This window comes from Pelodiscus sinensis, chromosome 30, assembly GCF_052426305.1.
Source record: "Pelodiscus sinensis isolate ZL-2025 chromosome 30, ASM5242630v1, whole genome shotgun sequence".
Classification (NCBI taxonomy): domain Eukaryota; kingdom Metazoa; phylum Chordata; order Testudines; family Trionychidae; genus Pelodiscus; species Pelodiscus sinensis.
In genome coordinates, this window is record NC_143081.1 from 178,988 (window position 1) to 198,578 (window position 19,591).

Sequence of the window (19,591 nt, forward strand, 5' to 3'; positions counted from 1 at the left end):
AGCCTGGGAATTTGCCTGGCCAGAGCTTGCCCCAGCCCTGCTGTAATCCAGGAAGCCTCTAGCTTCCCTGACAGCCAGGTCTCTCCTGCTCTCCAGTTAGAGCAAGAGTGAGGCCGAGTCTCTTCCCCAGTCCAGGGGCCTTTATTTCTACTGCCCTCAGCTGGACCTAAGGCTATGTCTACACTGGCAGAGCTGCCCGCCCACTCTTGCACAAGAAATTTACAGTAAAATGTGGGAAGAGAGGGTTTCTTTTCTAACTAGTGTAAGCCCTTTTATGCAAGAGGGCAGTGTGGACACATGGCAGGGATTCTTGCACAAGAAAGCCCGATGGCTAAAATGGCCAAGAGAGCATCCACGCTGCCATGGATGTTCTTGCGCAAAAACACATGGCAGTATGGACCTGTTCTTGTGCAAGAACCCACCGGTGTAGACATAGCCTAATTGGCTAATTCATGCCACAGCTCCACCCTCTCCCAGGGCTGGGCTTTAACCCTTAAAGGGCCAATGCAGGGCACAGGGGAGGACCTGTGGCAGAGCTGGGGGGCTGAGGGTGGAAGTGTGTCTAGCACTTCTGTCTGGTACAGCATCAGTAAAGACCTAGAAGGGGCTCCCTGCCAAAGGCCTCCTGCCCAAACCCGGTCCCAGGCCCCACTTCCTGCCCAGGGTCGTCTCCCCACCCCATTCCTTGTGTCCCCTGGGGCTGTTCCCACCCCCAACCAGTGCTCTCCTGGAGTCCAACTGCATGAAGAGCATGCCTGGGGATTTACCCCTCTCTGCTTCATCTCCTGGCCTTCCCTCCTCACGTCCTAATGAGCTTACACAGTTGAGGATTACAGGAGATTTGCCTTCTGCCAGGCAGCGGCTGGATGGGACTCCCATGGGCGCAGGGCAAAGCACTGTGACCAGGGGCAGGAGCAGAGGGAAGGAGACAGAGACAAGCCAGGTGAGAGACCGCAGGGCTGAGGGAGCAGGGGATCTGTGAGTTGGGACCAAAGGTGGGGGAGCCCAGGGCTGGGGTAGGAGGAAGGCTCTGGGTGGGGGAGGGGAGCATGAGGACTGCTCAGTAAGGGTCATTGGCAGGAATTTGGGGGTAGCCCTGGGCTGCAGGTCTGGAGTGGGGCATTGGCAGAGCTGTGCTTAGGGTACAGAGCCCAGGGCTGAGAGAGCAGCAAACGGAGAGCAGGGCCTTAGCAGAGTTCATGGAGCCCTGGCTAGAATAGCACAGGGGTGGTGGGCTGGGAGTGAGGGGCACTGACAGAGCTGTGGGGCACCTGTCTGGCCTATGAGGTTTCAGCAGAACTGGGGCAGCAGGAGGATGTTTCCACAGCAGCTGGCTGCTCACGCTGGTTCTTGTGCCATATCCCTGCCCCTAACTGGCCTGGACTCTTCGTGGACTTGCACTGTTGACAGATGGGAGCAGTTTAGCTGGGAAGAAAAGCCTCTTCCAGAGCTGCCAAGACAGAGCTCTCCAGCAAGGCTGGTAGGAGGAAGCCACAGGAGAGGCACTGGGGTGGGGGCATCGTCAAGCATGGTTACTGCTGCTCCTAGCACCCAGGGCAGCCACTGCCCATGTAGGGGTGGCACAGCCAACACAGATGTGGGGCCAGAAGACCCAACCCCAGAGCTGAGCTGCTCAAGGGTGTGAGGGGGAGGGGGAGCATGTTGCCTTGCTATCCCATGGATCCTGGCTAAAGAGACAGCTGCCAAACCAAGCCCTGGTGGTGCCTCTCCCCCAGTGTCCATGCTGCTGCTTTGCTCCCTCTGGGCCAGGACCGCCTGCTATGGGATCTCTGAGGGCCACCAGTCTCCACTTCTCTCCCTGTGTTGCAGACTAGGCTTTCTGCCATGGCCGTGTCACTGCTCCTGCTGGATGAGACAGCCGGAGACCTGCCTGTCAGAGACAGCAGCCCAAAGCGCTCAGTTCAAGGTCAGGGCCACGTCAATATGGCAACCTTGGGATCCCCAACCTCTTAACCCCCCAGGCTGCTCTCTGCCCCTCCCTGTCCCCAGGCTCACCCCTGCTGCCCATGGCAAAGTGATGCTCTAACTGCCTTCTTGGTGATTTCCTAGACTTGTCGGCCACTGCTCACCCCACAAAGGCCCAGGGACTGAAGACTCGGATGAGAGGTGAGCAAGACGGCCCACCCAACACCAGCTGTGTGGGGTTTGGGTCTGGCAGCATGGCACACAAAGAACCCCCATTCTGTCACCACCCCACCCTCAGGGACAATGGGAGCACAGACAGGACTCCCCACGTTATGCTGATCATCTCCAAGGGTTCACATCTTGGCCATCTGTGATGGCTTTGACACTTCTCCTTCCCTCACGCCAAGCAATTTTACAGACAATTTCAGCCAAAGGATTAGTTACCAAAGAAATGAGAACTTTGTGTGATGGGGTGCAGTCACAGAAGACCCCTTAGGATTGTTCTCCAGTGGGCTGATCACATCATTGGTGCCCACTTCCTTGCTCACTGGGGCTCCTCACCACCTTTTCCTGCTGGGCCAGATACTGGTGTCTCCACCAGACAAGGCACAGAGCTGGGGTGACCACCCCCTTGCAGAGCAACACAGACACTGAACCAGCTCAATTCTAGGGCTGAGCAGCCAGGAACCAACCCCAGAATGGGACCCAAACCCCCTGAATAAATCCATTTTCCCTGTATATGAGCTTTAGGGAGGGAAGACTCTTTAGGGAATCCCCTTTTATCAAGGAAACAGATGCACAGTGATTGCTTCCCCCATCCCCAACAATTATTTACACTGGGCCTGATAGTAAACAGAATTGTTGTTATTAAGCACAAACCGTTGGATCTAAGTGGTTGTAAGTGAAAACAGACAGGCTGTGTCTACACTTCAGGCTTCTTGTGCAATAACGTGTCCACACTGCCATGTGCTTTTGCACAAGAGCATCCACGGCAGTGCAGACGCTCTCTTGTGCAAGAAAGCTCTGATGGCCATTTTAGCCATATGGGTTTCTTGCGCAAGGAACCCCTGTTCTCGTCCACACTAGCCTTTTTGCACAAGAGCTCTTGCGCAAAAAGGCTTATTCCTCATGGGGAGAGGAATAACTCTTGCGCAAAAAGCCCTCTCTTCTGACGATCTACTGTAAACTTTCTTGGGCAAGAACAGGCTTGTAGTGTGGACGTACTGCAAGTTTTTGCACAAGAACTGCTGTTCTTGTGCAAGAAGCCTGCAGTGTAGACAGAGCCACAGAACAAAGTAAGTTATAAATTAAAATGAAAATAAAAACAGCTACTTCTATATACTTATTATATACAGACTCTAAAAAGCTGTTCTTATTTCAGGCATAATCCTCAAGTTAGAGAGGAACTCTTTCACTCTGACTTGGGTCTCCAGCCCTCTTTATAACCTTTTAGCGTGTTCCGGGCCATCTCCCAGGGCTAGAAGTTTTTAGTCACCAAAACTGGGTGTTTTCCCTGATAAGTCACACTGTAGTGTGAACGCACCCTGGCTACGTCTACACTGGCAGCTTCTTGCACAAGAGTTCTTGTGCAAAAAGTCTTCCACAAGAGCCCATCTACACTGACGTGCTTTTGCACAAGGCATCCATGGCAGTGTGGATGCTCTGTTGTGCAAGAAAGCTCTGATGGCCATTTTAACCATAGGGGCTTCTTGCACAAGAAATTCATGTTGCCTGTCTACACTGCCCTGTTGCGGAAGAGCTCTTGCCATGAGGGCTTATTCCTCGTGGGGAGAGGAATAACTCTTCCGGAAGAAGCCCTGTTTTTCAATGCTATACTGTAAATTTACTTGTGCAAGAACGCACCTGCAGTGTAGACATCGGGCAAGTTTTTGCACAAGAACAGCTATTCTTGCGCAAGAAGCTGCCAGTGTAGACATAGCCCCATTGTTTTGTCACCAGAGGGCAGGTTTTGGTGACAAAACGTGCCAGAGTAGACAAGGCCTTAGTTCTTACTGGGGAAGTGCCTTTTAACAAGCCCACCTTCCTACCACAAAAGGCACATAGAGCCACCCGAACCCAGGCCTTACTGCGGACAAAGGACCATCCAGAGCCTCTCAGGAATGGGTAAGCACTGCCTCCTTGTCTGGAGGAGTAAGCCCAACAGACAGACACAAATACAGACTTTCTGTGCTGTGGCTCCCCCAGCACCAAGTCTCACATCTTCTTTCACACAACCTCTCCAGCCCATAACAGACCCCACTTCAGTTCCTCTCTGGCTCACACTGCCCCCAAATGAGGCTTTTTAGGCTAGAGTCAAAACTGCCTTTCCTGTGTCTGTGGCTAACACTGTGCTTCCCAGCTTTACTTCCTGTCACTGCTGCTGTGTGGGACCCACACGTGGGGTCTGGCTGGCATGTCCTGTGTCTTCTCTTGGCCAGATTCCAAATGTAGGCCCTCAGCCTCCAGGCCCTCCAACTTCTCACCTTTTCTATCATGGACTGGCTCAGCAGGAAGATTTTGCTAGCTCTTCCTCTAGCAGCAACCGCAGCTGCCCCAGAACTGGAAGGGACCTCGAGACATCATCAAGTCCAGTCCCCTGCCCTCACAGCAGGAGCAAGCACCATCTAGACCATGTCTTCCAGCAGGGCAGGTGTCACATGAAGGGGTTTAGGGGCACTGCTGAGAGTCAAACCAGGGAGAATTGCTTAGAAAACAGGGCTACTTACAGTTCAGGACTGGGGGTTCTTCACCATAAGGCACCAGCCCAGTCTGAAAAAATACTTCAGCTGCCAATGTGGCCAGCAAGATATCAGACAAGCAATTCCAACAAATGCTCCAGCTTCTCCTGTACAATTGGGCAACAAAATGGCAAATGAAAATTAATGTGGATAAGTGTAAAGTCATGCACATTGGGAAAAATAACCCCAACTATATGTACAGTATGATGGGGGCTAGTTTGGCTACGACAAATCAGGAAAGAGATCTTGGAGGTATCGTGGATAGTTCTCTGAAAACTTCCACGCAGTGTGCAGCGGCGGTCAAAAAGGCAAATAGGATGCTAAGAATTATTAAGAAAGGGATAGAAAATAAGACCCAGAATATCTTACTGCCCCTGTATAAAACTATGGTACTGCCACATCTTGAATGCTGTGTATAGATGTGGTCTCCTCACCTCAAAAAAGATATTTTGGCCTTGGAAAGGGTTCAGAAAAGGGCAACTAAAATGATTAGGGGTTTGGAACGGGTCCCATATGAAGAGAGGTTAAAGCGACTGGGACTTTTCAGTTTAGAAAAGAGGAGACTGAGGGGGGATATGATAGAGGTCTATAAAATCATGAGTGGTGTGGAGAGGACGGATAAAGAAAAGTTATTTATTAGTTCCCATAATAGAAGAACTAGAGGACACCAAATGAAATTAATGGGTAGCAGGTTTAAAACTAGTAAAAGAAAGTTCTTCACTCAGCGTGTAGTCAACCTGTGGAACTCCTTGCCAGAGGAGGCTGTGAAGGCAAGGACTATAACAGGCTGTGTCTAGACTGGCAAGTTTTTCCGCAAAATCGTCTGCTTTTACGGAAAAACTTGCCAGCTGTCTACACTGGCCGTTTGAATTTCCGCAAAAGCACTGACGATCTCATGTAAGATTGTCAGTGCTTTTGCAGAAAAACTATGCTGCTCCCGTTTGGGCAAAAGTCTTTTTCCAAAAGACGGTTGCGCAAAAGGGCCAGCCAAAATGGCGATCGGACTTTTTTGTGGAAAAGTGCGTCTAGATTGGCCACGGACGCTTTTCTGCAAAAAGTGCTTTTGCAGAAAAGCGTCCTGCCAATCTAGACGCTCTTTTCCGAAAACTTTTCCGTTAAAAGCATTTCCAGAAAATCATGCCAGTGTAGACGTAGCCACAGAGTTTAAAGAGAAGCTAGATAATTTAATGGAGGTTAGATCCATAAAAGGCTATTAGCCAGGGGATAGAAATGGTGTCCCTGGCCTCTGTTTGTCAGAGGCTGGAGAAGGATGGCAGGAGACAAATCGCTTGATCATTGTCTTCAGTCCACCCTTTCTGGGGCACCTGGTACTGGCCACTGACAGAAGACAGGCTACTGGGCTAGATGGACCTTTGGTCTGACCCAGTACGGCCATTCTTATGTTCCACAACCAGTACCACACCTTACACGGAGAGGTTCCAGTCTCACCAAATCCAAACAGGTTCTTTTGATCCCAAAGGACCAGCCACATTCCCAGGTCAGTTTATACCTCAGCTCTTACCCAGAAGAGCCCACTGTGCCAATCCTTTAGACTCTAACGGGTTATGGAAGGAAAGAAGGAAGGAGTCATGGGATGGGCACTCACCACTGTGGGTGCCTCCTGCAAGACTCTGGGAGCAAGCTTTGCAGCTCTGGAGCACTCCTTTCTAGCCACTATCTCCACCACTTTCTGTTAGGACCCACATCCCTCCCCTCTGGGTACTGCCCTACTGCAGTGTTCCTCACTCTTTGGGAACCTTCATCCCCCACTGTGCCTCACTGACCCACTGTCAGTCTTTCCCTCGCCCCGCCACATGGGTAAACTGCAGGCTGACATGGCCACACAGCGGACCTGCTGCCTTTGCCTGCCCTGACTGCCTCTCTTGCTTCAAGTCCTGTAGCCTGGGTGCTTGCCCAGCCACAGCTTCCCCAGCCCTGCCATAAGTCAGGAAGCCTCTAGCTGACCTAGCAGCTAGGTCCCACCTATCCCCAGTTAGAGCAAGAGTGAGCCTGTGTTGTGCCTCCCTTCCAGGAGCCTTTATTTATACTGCCCTCAGCTGGACCCTAATTGGCTAATTCCTGCCAATTCCTGCTGGCTCCACCACTCCAGCCCTCTCCCAGTTCACAATTGATGGGTGTGGCCAGTTGATAATCTCCAGGAAACAAATGTTTGAAATACAAATACAGAGCCAATACTCATAACTTCAAATACAAAAATCAGACAGGCATATGAATAGCATAAACAGAATCAGCAAAGCATAAGCTTTCAATAGACACCTCACATGACCCACTTCGTACAACATTTGGGACAAGCACACAACAGTGAGCATGTTCTGCATGTTTATATTAAAAATCCAATAACATTTCACTGGGTCCTGCTCTCACTCTCTGAGCTGTGTCATAGCCCTGTCCCTGGTGGTGCTCAATAAGCACGTTGCTCTTGGACTCTGCCTTGTGCGGTAGGTCACCCATTCTTCTGGTGCCCCACAAGTTCCTTTCTTTTAATTGCAGAGACTCTGCCCCACAAGGTCCCACTCTTCCCAGAACTCAGAACATAAGAACACAGGAATGGCCATACAGGTCAGGACAAAGGTCCATCTAGCCCAGCATCTTGTCTTCTGACAGAGCCCCAAAGGGAATGAAAAGAAACAGGGTGTCAAATGATCCCTCCCCTGTCATCCATTCCCAGCTTCTGACAAACAGCAGCTAGGAGCACCATCCCTGCCCATCCTGGCTAATAGCCATTGATGGACTTGTTCTCCATGAATTTAACATCTGAACCCCATGAAAGTCCTTGTCTTCACAACATCCTCCGGCGAGGAGTTTCACAGGTTGACTGTGTGTTGCGTGAAGAAATACTTCCTTTTGTTTGTTTAAAATTTGCTACCTATTAATTTCATTGGGTGGGCCCCTAGTTCTTACATTACGGGAACAAGTAAATCACTTTTCCTTATTCGCTTTTTCCACACCAGTCATGATTTTACAGATAGGAGTTCTTGATCCCAGCCCCGCTCAATTGAGCCACTTGCCCTTTCTGGCCATCAGTCCCCATAGGGCCTTGTCCGTGCCAGCCCCTGGCTCCTCATTCCCTGCTTTCAGCATCAGTGGCATGGACGCGGCAGCAAGTGAGCCAGATGAGCCAGGCCGAGCTGGAGGATGGGTTTCTGCGTCTACATGATGAGAACCTGGTGCTGAAGGAATTTGCCTGTAAACAGGAGGACAGGATCAAGAGGTACTCTCCCATCAGCTCTGTCCCTGCTGGGATCCTAGTCAGGCTGGGGCAGGGTAGCGTATGCAGGGATTTCACAGGGAGTATGGGTGTGTATCTGGAGTTAGCCTCATTCACTCCCCACGCCCCTGGGGGAGGCTGGACTTCCCCAGACGCAGACAGGCTCAGGGACGCACAGGGGGTGGGTAAGACAGGGCAGTGACAGCATGTGTGCAGGGATGAGGCAGCTGGATTAACCCTGGGTTCATTACCTGTTCTTCCTCTCCAGGCTAGGCAGCAAGCTGCTGAGACTTACCCATGAGCGGGCCCAGGGGCTGGGCAAGCCGGGCAGCAGGGCCAGGTGGTCGGGCCGGGAGCTGGAGCGGGAGGCATCCCTGGAGGAGCTGCAGGAGCGGGTGTGGGACCTGGAACGGCGCAATGAGGGGCTGCGGAGCCGGCTGCTGTTCTACAGGCAGCAGCTGCTGCTCCAGGGTTGCAGACGCCCCGGGCCCTACAGCTCCGTCCAAGCCCGGGTGGACACTGGGCTCCGGCGGGCCCACACCGCAAGCGGGAGGGTGCCTGAGAGACGTCCCAGAGGTGAGGGGGATGGGGCAGGACGGGGGGGGGGGGGGGAGAAATCAGCATTCCTCACTTGTGCAGCCACCCAGGAGAAATTCCGTTGCCACCCAGCTGATTAGCAGAGTGCCCCCAGCCAGCAGAATGTGTTTGTACTGGTGGTGCACAGCCACAATTGCCTTAGTGCACAGAACATTTATTCCACATGTGGGTGGAAATAATTAGAGGGAACACACAGTTCCTCACCGCTGGATCTTGAACCAGTCTCTCCCCAAGAACAGGGTGGGCCACCCAGGGATCCCCTCCCCATGGGAAAAGTTGGGAGCCCAAGGGCTGTGTAAATGAGGGGATCCCACCTGTGGGAGAAGGTCTAGGGGTAGCAGAAGCTCTGGTGAAGAGCCGATGGGATGAGCCATCCTGGCCTGTAGGCAAGCCCTTCCCCAGCTCTGCCTCTGTGTAGGGGAGTAGGCTCACAAGTGAAATGAGTCTGCCGGCCTCAGCCCAGTCCCCTAGGAATCCTTTGCCCCTACCAGTGTAGCATCAGGAAGACATAAGTCCTCTTCCTGCCTCTTCCTTCTACTACAGGGATGCGGGAGCATGGGCCAAAGGCCAGACCTACCCACACGGCTCCCCCCCGCTACAGCCAGCACATTGCAGAGGGAGCAGCAGCCCACACTGAGCAAATCCACGTCCCTCCCTCACCCAGCACCACGGAAGGGACAGTGGCCCCTGAATCCCAACTGTGAGTCCCTCCGCAGCCCCACGTCCATTCCCTCAGCTGCCTCTTCCCACCCAGCAGTGGGGCAGAGGTGTCATATGCCACCATCAGAGACCTCGCGGAGCCCTACACAGGCACACCAGCACATGCCAACTGTACGGTGGCTCCAGCCTGCAGCCTATACTCCTGGGCTTCTGCCAGGCTCTTCAGAAGACCCCACCCTGCCAGACTCTGAGTATCCACTTCCTGTGCGCTTGTGAGCCAGTTTGTCCCTTAATAGGCGAATTAGCTCTGCCCTCCTCAGCCCCAGGCTGGCCCAGGACACACCACTCACCAGGCAGGCCTGGGGGCTAATCGGTGTAACAGTGACCCAAGGAGGAGGACACACGCCCTCTCCAGCCTCGGTCATCCTCTCCACCCAGCTGTCTGCTCTACAAACCGGCATTCCAGCCCCCTGCTCCCTCTGGGGTCAGAGTGAGGTCACTTTCCGTGCTTGTGTCCTCTGATTCTGCCCCCCAACTCCCATAGGGGTTGGAGCAGCATCCCCCCCCCAGGTCCTTCTCTCCCCATAGTCCCTGCTCCCAATTCCCAGAGGCATCAACACAGCACCCTGTTCCCGGTCCTTCTCTCCCCATAGTACCTGCCCCCAATTCCCAGAGGCATCAACACAGCACCCTGTTCCCGGTCCTTCTCTCCCCATAGTACCTGCCCCCAATTCCCAGAGGCATCAACACAGCACCCCTCCCCCCCGGTCCTTCTCTCCCCATAGTACCTGCCCCCAATTCCCAGAGGCATCAACACAGCACCCCTCCCCCCCGGTCCTTCTCTCCCCATAGTCCCTGCCCCCAATTCCCAGAGGCATCAACACAGCACCCCTCCCCCCCCGGTCCTTCTCTCCCCATAGTCCCTGCTCCCAATTCCCAGAGGCATCAACACAGCACCCTGTTCCCGGTCCTTCTCTCCCCATAGTACCTGCCCCCAATTCCCAGAGGCATCAACACAGCACCCTGTTCCCGGTCCTTCTCTCCCCATAGTACCTGCCCCCAATTCCCAGAGGCATCAACACAGCACCCCTCCCCCCCGGTCCTTCTCTCCCCATAGTCCCTGCCCCCAACTCCGAGAAGCATCAACACAGCACCCTGTTCCCGGTCCTTCTCTCCCCATAGTCCCTGCTCCCAATTCCCAGAGGCATCAACACAGCACCCTGTTCCCGGTCCTTCTCTCCCCATAGTACCTGCCCCCAATTCCCAGAGGCATCAACACAGCACCCCTCCCCCCCGGTCCTTCTCTCCCCATAGTCCCTGCCCCCAACTCCGAGAAGCATCAACACAGCACCCCTCCCCCCCAGTCCTTCTCTCCCCATAGTCCCTGCCCCCAACTCCGAGAAGCATCAACACAGCATCCTGTTCCCGGTCCTTCTCCCCCCATAGTACCTGCCCCCAATTCCCAGAGGCATCAACACAGCACCCTGTTCCCGGTCCTTCTCTCCCCATAGTACCTGCCCCCAATTCCCAGAGGCATCAACACAGCACCCCTCCCCCCCCGGTCCTTCTCTCCCCATAGTCCCTGCTCCCATAGGGGTCAGAATAGCATCAGCCCCAGGGCCTGTTCTGTACCATGTTCCCTGCCCACAGCCTTGTGCTGGCCGAGCTGCAGCCTGAGTCCCAACGCCTGGCATGGGGAAGAGAGATGGACTTTGGAGAGGCCCCATCCCAGCACCAGCAGGCCCTGGAGCATCGGTACGACACCCCTGCTGCATCCATTGTCTGGGCTGGGGGGAGCCTTGGGAGCATGTGGGGGTCAGTGCATTGCCCCGGTGGCAAGGGGGAGCAACTGGCCTTGGGGCTGGAGGGCAAACTCCAAGTGTTCAGGGAGGTGGGGGCTGTGCCGGGCCTGGGCTGGGGCAGGAGGTTGTGCCCAGCCCACGTGTGGGGCACAGCACAGATGGGATGTGGATCCCTTTTGGGATTGCTGCCCTAACATTAACTGCTCCCCTTGCAGAGCCACTGTGCGGAGGAATGTGGGTCTGATCCGGCTGCAGCGGCTGCTGCAGGAGCGGAGCTGTGAGCTGGCTGTGAGCAGAGGCCGGTTCGCTGAGCTGCATGAGGTACATTAGCCCCTGTCCTGTGTCCCCCAGTGCTCAGGTCCCCGTTGGCCTCTGCCACCCAGGGGTGGGCATGGGAGATCCCCCTGATACCCAGCCCCTGGTGCATGTGAAACCGACTGAGCCAGCCGTGTGGGGGGGGGGGGGATGAGCAGGGGCAGCTCTCCCGTCCACCAACCCCTCTGGGGGCCTCCTGCCTTCAGCCATCATGAGCATCTGCACCTCCGGTTCGGGGTCAGCACAGCACCCCCCACTGTCCTCCCCAGCTCCCACAGGGGCAAGGATGCACCCTTAGCAGTACATTGTTTTGCAAACTGGCCAGCAGCCTGGCTCAGTGCCAGCTTGCATGGAGTCCACTCCCAAGGAGCCCCTGCCACTCCACGCTGCTGCCTTTGTATCAGAGGTAGAGGCGAGGGGTGACAGGCAACCCCGTCCGCAAGGGGAGTTGGTTTGTAAACTGGCTCCCGTCTCAGGCCAGCTCCTGCCTGGCACCCCATGCTGCTGCCTCTGTATCAGAAGCAGCAGCACAGGAGTGGAAGGGGGCTCCTCGGGAGTGGGGCCAGAGAACATAAAAAAGGCCGTACTTGGTCAGACCAAAGGTCCATCCAGCTCAGTCTCCTGTCTGCTGACAGTGGCCGATACCAGGTGCCCCAGAGGGAGGGAACACAACAGGTAATCCCCATGTGATCCCTCCCCTTTCACACACCTCCAGAGAAACAGAGGCAAGGGACACCATCCCTACCCAGCCTGGCTAATAGCCATTGATGGACCTCACCTTCATGAATCTAGCTAGCTTTTTTTTGAACCCTGTTAAAGTCCTAGCCTTCACCACATCCTCTGGCAAGGAGTTCCACCAGTTGACTGTATGCTGAGTGAAGAAAAACTTGCTGCCAGTCCTGCCCTATGGGAACCATAGAACAGTTGAGTAACCAATAAGAATGCATGAGGTTAATTGACTATTCAATTAACCAATATTTAACGTCCCTACATAGGGGCAGTGCAGCATCCCCCCAGATCCTGTTCTTCCCAGAACCCCTTCTAGTATCAGGCACTGGCCCAGACCAAGTGTGAGGGGCAGTTCAGAGGCCACAAAGAGCGGCCGGGCCCAAAGGCCTCCCAAGTCAGCTCCTAGCAAATCACAATGCACGCACCACTACTGACGACAGCTGCTTTCTCTTTCCAGGCCTACGAGAGCCAGCTCCAGCAGGTAACGAACCATGTGCGGGTGCTGCCCTCTCAGCCCTGATGGGATTTCCCCCAAATGGGAGTGTCTGGGCCAGTGTGAAAAGAGCACCCCGCTGAGACCCCTCTATTGGGACCCACCTGCCACCCCCAGGAATTGATGGGACCAGATGTCCTTTCCCCCTGCCCAGGATACAGTCACTCTGTATCAAGCCCTAAGGAGACAGCCCCCACCCCCTTGCCCCTGGCTTTCCCCCTCAGTTCTAGGTCCCAGAATCCCTGCCACGGGGGGGCACGCACCCCTGCTGTCTTTCTTCCTGTCCCTCCCCCACCAGAAGCAGGAGATGGTGAGAAGCACCAGCGAGGCCCTCCTGGGCCAGGTGGAGGAACTCACTCTGCAGCTGAAGGCAGAGAGGCAGAAGGCGAGGGCACTGGAGAGCCAGAAGCAGAGCATCTCATCTCTGCAGGGGGTCCTGGAGGAGGTAGGGAGCCCATCCAGCTAAGCCCCGCCCTGGAGGACCCCTCTTTTCCCCGCTCAGGGGCTGAGGGGACCAGGGCCTGGGGGAAGGGTCCATTTCTAACCCCAGCGAAGAGCCTGACGAGCAGCTGGGAGCTGGTCTCTGTCAGTTTCAGGAGAGAATCCGGCACCTGGAGAAGGAGCGAGACCTGCTGAAGGAGGATTACAATGCACTGCTGGAGAGGTGAGACAGAACCAGCCGAGTCCCAGTCCCACTCCCCAGGGCACGTGAGCTGCCAGTGCCCATTGCCCTGAGCCCCACAGATGTCTTCGCCTGGGCTCCAGTCACACCAGCTCCCTCTGATGCCTGGCAGCAGCGTGGGGTGCCAGGCAGGCGCTGGGGGTTCTGGCCGGCAGGGCACAGGGGAAAAGCAAACCCAGAGTCTGCCAGAGACAGGAGAATGACTCCACAGGGTTGACCCCAGAGGATGGGGAATAGGGGGTGTTAAACTCACCCCAAATCTGGTACTGTTTGGGGGGCTGGCAGAGCCATAGGGACACCCCTCACCCTAAGTCTGCCATGATGGGCGGGCTGGCAAAAACTGCCCCAGCCACCCTGTTGTGCGTGCTGGAGCCCCTCCATGGGGGTCCCTGTAGCCGTGCACCTCTCCTTGCAGCAGTCTGGCCCATGAGCAGCGGAGGGGGGATGTCTCCCGGCTGGAGGAGCAGCTGAGCTTGGTGTTGGCAGAGAAGCAGCAGCTGGCAGAGGAGCTGGCACAGGAAAGAGGTGGCAGAGCTGGTGGGCAGTGTGGAGGGGGCTCTACACCTGCACGGGAGCAAGGGACTGAAATGGCAGCATCATGCCATGGGGGTGTTTGCATTGCCACCATGCTGGGGGCACGACCGTCTGGGGGGGGGGGGGGGAGACGGTATTTGCATTGCCACCAGGCTGGGTGCACGACCGTCTGGGGGGGGGGGGGGTATTTGCATTGCCACCTGGCTGGGTGCACAACCGTTTGAGGGGTGGTTAAGTCACCGCCAGGCTGGGTGCAGGAACAGTGTGGGGGGGTGTGATCTGGCAGCAGGACACCTGGGGGAGGGAGTATCCCCGGTTAACCTGCAGTGGGGAGGGGAGGGGGGGGGGCAGGGCACGTACTGGTCACACAGGGCCAGACCCTGCCTGGGGTCACATCTTGTTTTGTGTCCAGACCGGATCCCCTCTCCAGCCAGGAGCGTGGCACTGCAGCAGGAAGGGGAGAGGGGGGCCACCCTGGCAGATCAGTCTTCAGGGCAGATGCCTGAATCGGCCCTGCCCCAGGTGGGTACAAGCCAAGGATTGCCAGGCTGGGCTCCTGCAGGGTCCAGCAGCTGCATCGGTCCTGGGCAGTGTATGGCAGGTAAAGGCCATAGACCTGGGGTGATCGGGGGTGAGGCTGAGCCCTGCATGCAGGAGGGGGCCTGGGCCGGTCCCACCCACCAGGGGAAGCCAAAGCCCCAGGTGGGAGAGTCGCAGGCTTGGGGTGGCTAACACGTGAGCTACGGGCTGGAATTAAAAGGATGGGAGGCTGGGGCGAGTGCTGGTGCTCTTCACCGGGGGTCACAGCCACGTGGACAAGGATGCAGCAGCCCCATCCAGCCAGGCAGCTTGGCTCCTCTCTGCTCCCCCAGCCTGTTTCCCTCTGGTGTCCCTGCAGCCCCCCAGCCTGGCTCAGCTGCCCTTCCACACAGAGCAGGAGGAGCTGCCTGGGCAGCAGAGCCTGAGACGGAGACTGCAGGAGTCAGAAGTTGCCCATGCTGACACCATCTTGGAGCTGGAGAAAACCCGGGACATGCTGATCCTGCAGCACCGCATCAACCGGGACTATCAGGTGGGAGGGTCTGGGGGGGGGGAGGGGGGGAGCTCCAGCAATTGGGAGGGGCTGGGGCAGGCGGGACGGGGAGCTGGGGCTGGGAAGAAGCTCCAGGTGGTCGGGACGGAGAGCTGGGGCTGTGGGCCGAGCTCCAGCTGGGCAGGAGGGACGGGGAGCTGGGGCTGGGAAGGAGCTCCAGGCGGGTGGGAAGGGCCGGGAAGGAGCTCCAGGTGGGCAGGAAGGGCCAGAGAGCTGGGGCTGTGGGCCGAGCTCCAGGCGGGCGGGAAGGGCCGGGGAGCTGGGGCTGTGGGCCGTGGGCCGAGCACCAGGTGGGCACGAGGGGCCAGGCCCTGGGCCGAGCTCCAGGCAGGCATGTCACTGTCACTTGTGCCGGTCAGGCCGAGCTGCAGGGTGTGCTGATGCAGGCGGAGCGGGACACGAGGGCGCATGAGGAAAAGCAGCAGAAAATGGAGCAACTGCTGGATCTGCGTGGCACCCGCATCCGCCAGCTGGAGGGTAAATTGGCAGCGGCCCCTGGAGTGATTCTTGCCCTGCTGGAGCCTGAACCTGGGCTCTGGTTCCCTTCCCCCCAGGCTGTGCTGGGCCCTGCCTGCCCTGTGCCCATGGTTCCTGGCCCCCAGAGCACATTGGGTGCACGTGGGCTGGCAGGCAGGCAGCTACACTGGGTTTGTGGGCACTGGTCCTGCCAGAAGGGGGAAGATATTGAAAGAGACCATGCATAGGAATGGCCACACTGAGCAAAGGCCCATCTAGCCCGGTGTCCTGTCTGCCCACAGTGGCCAATGCCAGATGCCCCAGAGGGAGTGAACAGAACCGGGAACCGTCAGATGATCCCTCCTGTCACCCCTTCCCAGCCCCTGACAGAGACTAGGGCCCCCATTCCTACGCCTGCTGGCTAATAAGCGTTGATGGACCCAACCTCCGTGAACGTATCTAGTTTTTTCGAACCCTGTTCAAGTCCTGGTCTTCGGACAAGGCGAGGCAGGGGACGTGTGCACCCCTCACAGGCTGCTGTCTTCTGCCCCAGATCAACTGAAGGTTCTGGCTTATGGGGGACAGCTGCGGGTCCGGCCAACTGAGTGTGCCGTGGCTGTGGAGGAGGAGAAGACCCCGCTGCTGCAGAGTGGGGAGAGCCTGCTTGAGCTGCACGTAGCAGGGGCGGTGCTGTCCCAGGCGGCCCTGCAGCTGCTGGGGGAAGCTGAGCCCCTCACCTTCTGCACCTATGCCTTCTACGACTTTGAGACACACTGCACACCAGTGGTCCGTGGGGCCCAGCCGCGCTACTGCTTCACGTCTCAGTACGTGGTCCGGGCCGAGCCCCTCTTCCTTCAATACCTGCAGGAAGCCGCTGCCCGCCTCAACCTACACGTAGCCACGGCCGCCGACCACCGCACGCTGGCTTCCTGTTGGCTGCGCTTTGGGGAGAGGCTGGGCAGCGGGGAGCGCGTGTGCGCCACAGCCGTGCTACATGGTAAGCACTGTCCCTTGGTCACAGGCCCGGGCAGCGCCAGTCCGTGCAGGCAGCAGCCGGCTGGCACCAGCAGGGATCCCCAGGCCCCAGATTGTATTAGCCCAGCTGGCCCCCCAGTAACATCTCCCCATGGCCCAGTCACTGTCGCACGCTGGTGTGGGAAGTGACGCCCTGGCCCAGCCCTTCTGGTGTCAGCACATGGCTGGTTTCTAACCCTTCCCTCCTCCCCTGCTGCCCCCATTCCCTGTCCCCTGGCCTTTCTGTGCACACTGCCTGTGCCCTCCCTGCCCCCCCAGGCCCAAGCGGCGAGGACTGTGGGATGCTGGAGTACTGGATGAGGCTGCGCCCCAAGGCCCTGGGCTACTTCCAAGCCTGCGTGCCCCGGGCCAGGGCAGCCCAGCGGAGCAGGCAGCAAGAGCTGGAGGGGGTGAGGATGCTGGGGCGCACATGGGGGTGGAACACATCACTGTCTCGTGTGCTGCGGGAAAGGTGCCCCAGAGAAGGTCTGGGATCCCTGTAGGGACATAGTCCCACCCCCCAAGGGGGCTCCCAGCCACCATGAGGGACGCATGCTCCACGCTAGGAGCTCTCTGGCACCCGTCAGAGCAGGAGCCCTGCAAGGGAGCCTCAGGCACTCCCTGGCTGCATCTAGACTGGCAAGTTTTTCCGCAAAAGCAGTCGCTTTTGTGCAAAAGCTTGCCAGCTGTCTACACTGGCCACTTGATTTTGCGCAAAAGCACTGACGTTCTACTGTCCGAAATCCGTGCTTCTTGCGCAAATGCTTTGACCTTCCCGTTTGGGCAAAAGCCCTTTTCTGGAAATGTTTTTGCGCAAGAGGGCCAGTGGAGACAGCTGAAAACTGTTTTGCACAAAAAAACCCGATGGCGAAAATGGTGATCGGGGCTTTGTGCAAAACCGCGTCTCGATTGGCACGGACTTTTGCGGAAAAGCATCCTGCCAATCGAGACGCTCTTTTCCGCAAATGCTTTTAACAGAAAAACTTTTCCGTTAAAAGCATTTGCGGACAATCATGCCAGTCTAGACGTAGCCCCTCTGTGTGGCAAAGCTGGGATTTCTATGGGATGCAGACGGGACTCCAATTCCCAACTGTTCTTGGCCTCCCCCTTCAGGGCCCGGAGCTGCTGTGGAATGAGCTGCAGGTACAGATCAGGGGCTGTGCTGGCCTGCGGGGTCGCTGGCTTGGCAGCCCACCCAGTCCCTACGTCATGTACCGCTTCTTCACGTTCCCCGACCATGATACGCCCATCGTCCCCTCCAGCAGCCACCCATACTTCGGCGACCTGCGCACCTTCCCCCTGCGCCCCACAGCCCAGCTCAACCGCTACCTGCGGCTGGAGAGCCTCCACGTCTACGTCTTCGATGATGAGGATGCTGAGCCCGGGTGTTACTTGGGCAAAGCCCAGATCCCTCTGCTGCCTCTGGCCCGCGGGCACAGTATCACAGGTGAAAGCCACCCCTAGGCTCAGCTCCTGTGTGGCTCAGAAGGCACAATTCCCCTGGCCTCAGTGCCTGGTGCCCACAGCCCTGCCCCCTCACATCTCCTGGTCTCTGCTCCTCAGGTGATTTCGTCCTCACCGACCAGGCCAGGCATCCCACTGGCTCTGTCAGCCTCAGCCTGGAGTGGAAGCGTCCGTATCTGCCCCCGGGGCTGGCCTGGGCCAATGAAAATCAGCGCACCAGCCCCATGGAACAGCTCCTTGAGAACGGACAGGCTGCACAGCCCAGCCAGGTACAGCACCGCCCAGGAGCGCCGCGTTAACACCTGCCCCAGGGGGAGCAGGGGCTGTGGGTTAGTGCTGCGGCAGCTGGGAGCCAAGACTTCTGGCTTCCCCATAGCTTTCTTTGCTCTGCTAGGGGATGCTGCCACCCCAGGAACAGGCAAGTGCGAGTGTGTGTGTGGGGGGGGGGGGAGCGGCCAGGCTAGACTCGCTTTGGCTGCTGCTCGGTCCCCTGCTCAGCCTTGGCTTGCTCCCCACATCTGACCAGAGGAGACCACAGGCCAGAGGAAGCGCCACCTCTCGGCAGCCAAGTCTGACAGCTGCAGGGCAAAGTGGGGCATGTGGGAGGGGGAGCCAGCAGTGCGGTTCACCCCTCTCCAGGGTCAGTCCCAGGGCATGGAGAAGAGGTGACAGGCTCCCATGGGAGACTCAAGTGAGGTGACGGCTGGGGAGCGGGACGCAGGAAGCAGGCAGCGAAAGTGCAGCAACCCCTTGTCCTTGCCAGCGCTGCCCCCACCTGAGGGGAAATGTCACCAATAGGGATGTGAGAGCTGGGACCCCCCAGCTAGGCAGGCAGCCTCACTCAGTTCTGGCTTGCGCTGGGACCAAACCCTGCTGCAGGTCTGCAATTTACAAGGCAGTAGGAGCTGGGCAGCCAGCCCCTGGCTACTACTGCATTTTAAATTGCAGAGCCACTGCAAGGTTTGGCCCTTGACCCAGCACAAGCCAGGACTAAGCAGGGCTGCCTTCCCCTATCGAATAATCAATAAGAATGCTATTGACTACTGAATTATTAAAGTAACCTCAATGTAACATTCCTAGCTACCAAGGGGTGGGAGACACTGGGCCCAGCCAGCAAGTAGAAGAGACGATTTAGAAGGCGACACAGACACAGCATACAACAGATTTGTCAGTGCAGGAACCAGAAGCAATCAGGACAATCCATCTTGGAGAGAGAGGAGCTAACCCCACCTGAATTCCCGCTAACATTTTCTATCCACGGGTGGGTTGACATTTCTTATGTGCAACACCAATATTGTAGTAGTGTGGATGTGCACCACCAGTACAAACACACACACACACACTTTAAGCAGTCCATATATGTAGAAGAAAATATATTAAAACAAGGGCTAGGTAACAAGGAGCAATGTTTACAATATGAAGTCAAATAAAAAAAGACAACACTACCCTTGGAGTACATGTATTATCAGATAGTATAACAACTCAAGCTAGTAAATGCATATTATCCATACATAACTCAGCTTTAAGACGCTAACCAAGTCGGAGTCAACTAGAAATAGTATTTGCAAGGAGAGCATGACTAATAATAATATTTACTGACACTGGAAAAGAGTGTAAAAGATATTCGCTAAGGCTTATACAGTTTCTCTGGGGAATGTTTAGGATCCATGCTGTAAAAGCAGATAAAAGTTTTCCTGGTTTGAAATTTTCATCTTGTGTGTCACCAACTTAATTTGTTCTGAGGCTTATACTCTTTAACATGTGGCTTCATGATTTGTAGACAGATGCATGTTTCAAAGAGCTTGCAAGTAAAGTTTCATCCTACAGAACAATTAACATCATACCTAGTACTTGCTACT

At 56.4% G+C, this 19,591-nt stretch overlaps 1 protein-coding gene across 2 annotated transcripts in view; it reads left to right on the plus strand.

Annotated features, from left to right (window-relative positions):
* Nucleotides 1–19,591, plus strand: part of RPGRIP1 (RPGR interacting protein 1) — a 39,978-nt gene that overhangs the window by 12,409 nt on the left and 7,978 nt on the right. For both annotated transcript variants that reach the window (XM_075914843.2, XM_089774481.1), the window contains exons 2-20: nucleotides 856–943; nucleotides 1,831–1,927; nucleotides 2,071–2,127; nucleotides 7,764–7,896; nucleotides 8,162–8,469; nucleotides 9,034–9,190; nucleotides 10,801–10,905; nucleotides 11,168–11,273; nucleotides 12,454–12,477; nucleotides 12,788–12,934; nucleotides 13,080–13,153; nucleotides 13,587–13,696; nucleotides 14,118–14,227; nucleotides 14,604–14,777; nucleotides 15,158–15,275; nucleotides 15,808–16,251; nucleotides 16,548–16,678; nucleotides 17,382–17,715; nucleotides 17,832–18,001. In XM_075914843.2, the coding sequence (XP_075770958.2) occupies nucleotides 878–943; nucleotides 1,831–1,927; nucleotides 2,071–2,127; nucleotides 7,764–7,896; nucleotides 8,162–8,469; nucleotides 9,034–9,190; nucleotides 10,801–10,905; nucleotides 11,168–11,273; nucleotides 12,454–12,477; nucleotides 12,788–12,934; nucleotides 13,080–13,153; nucleotides 13,587–13,696; nucleotides 14,118–14,227; nucleotides 14,604–14,777; nucleotides 15,158–15,275; nucleotides 15,808–16,251; nucleotides 16,548–16,678; nucleotides 17,382–17,715; nucleotides 17,832–18,001 (2,865 nt within the window). In that variant the 5' untranslated portion in view covers nucleotides 856–877. The remainder of the gene's footprint in view (nucleotides 1–855; nucleotides 944–1,830; nucleotides 1,928–2,070; nucleotides 2,128–7,763; nucleotides 7,897–8,161; nucleotides 8,470–9,033; nucleotides 9,191–10,800; nucleotides 10,906–11,167; nucleotides 11,274–12,453; nucleotides 12,478–12,787; nucleotides 12,935–13,079; nucleotides 13,154–13,586; nucleotides 13,697–14,117; nucleotides 14,228–14,603; nucleotides 14,778–15,157; nucleotides 15,276–15,807; nucleotides 16,252–16,547; nucleotides 16,679–17,381; nucleotides 17,716–17,831; nucleotides 18,002–19,591) is intronic.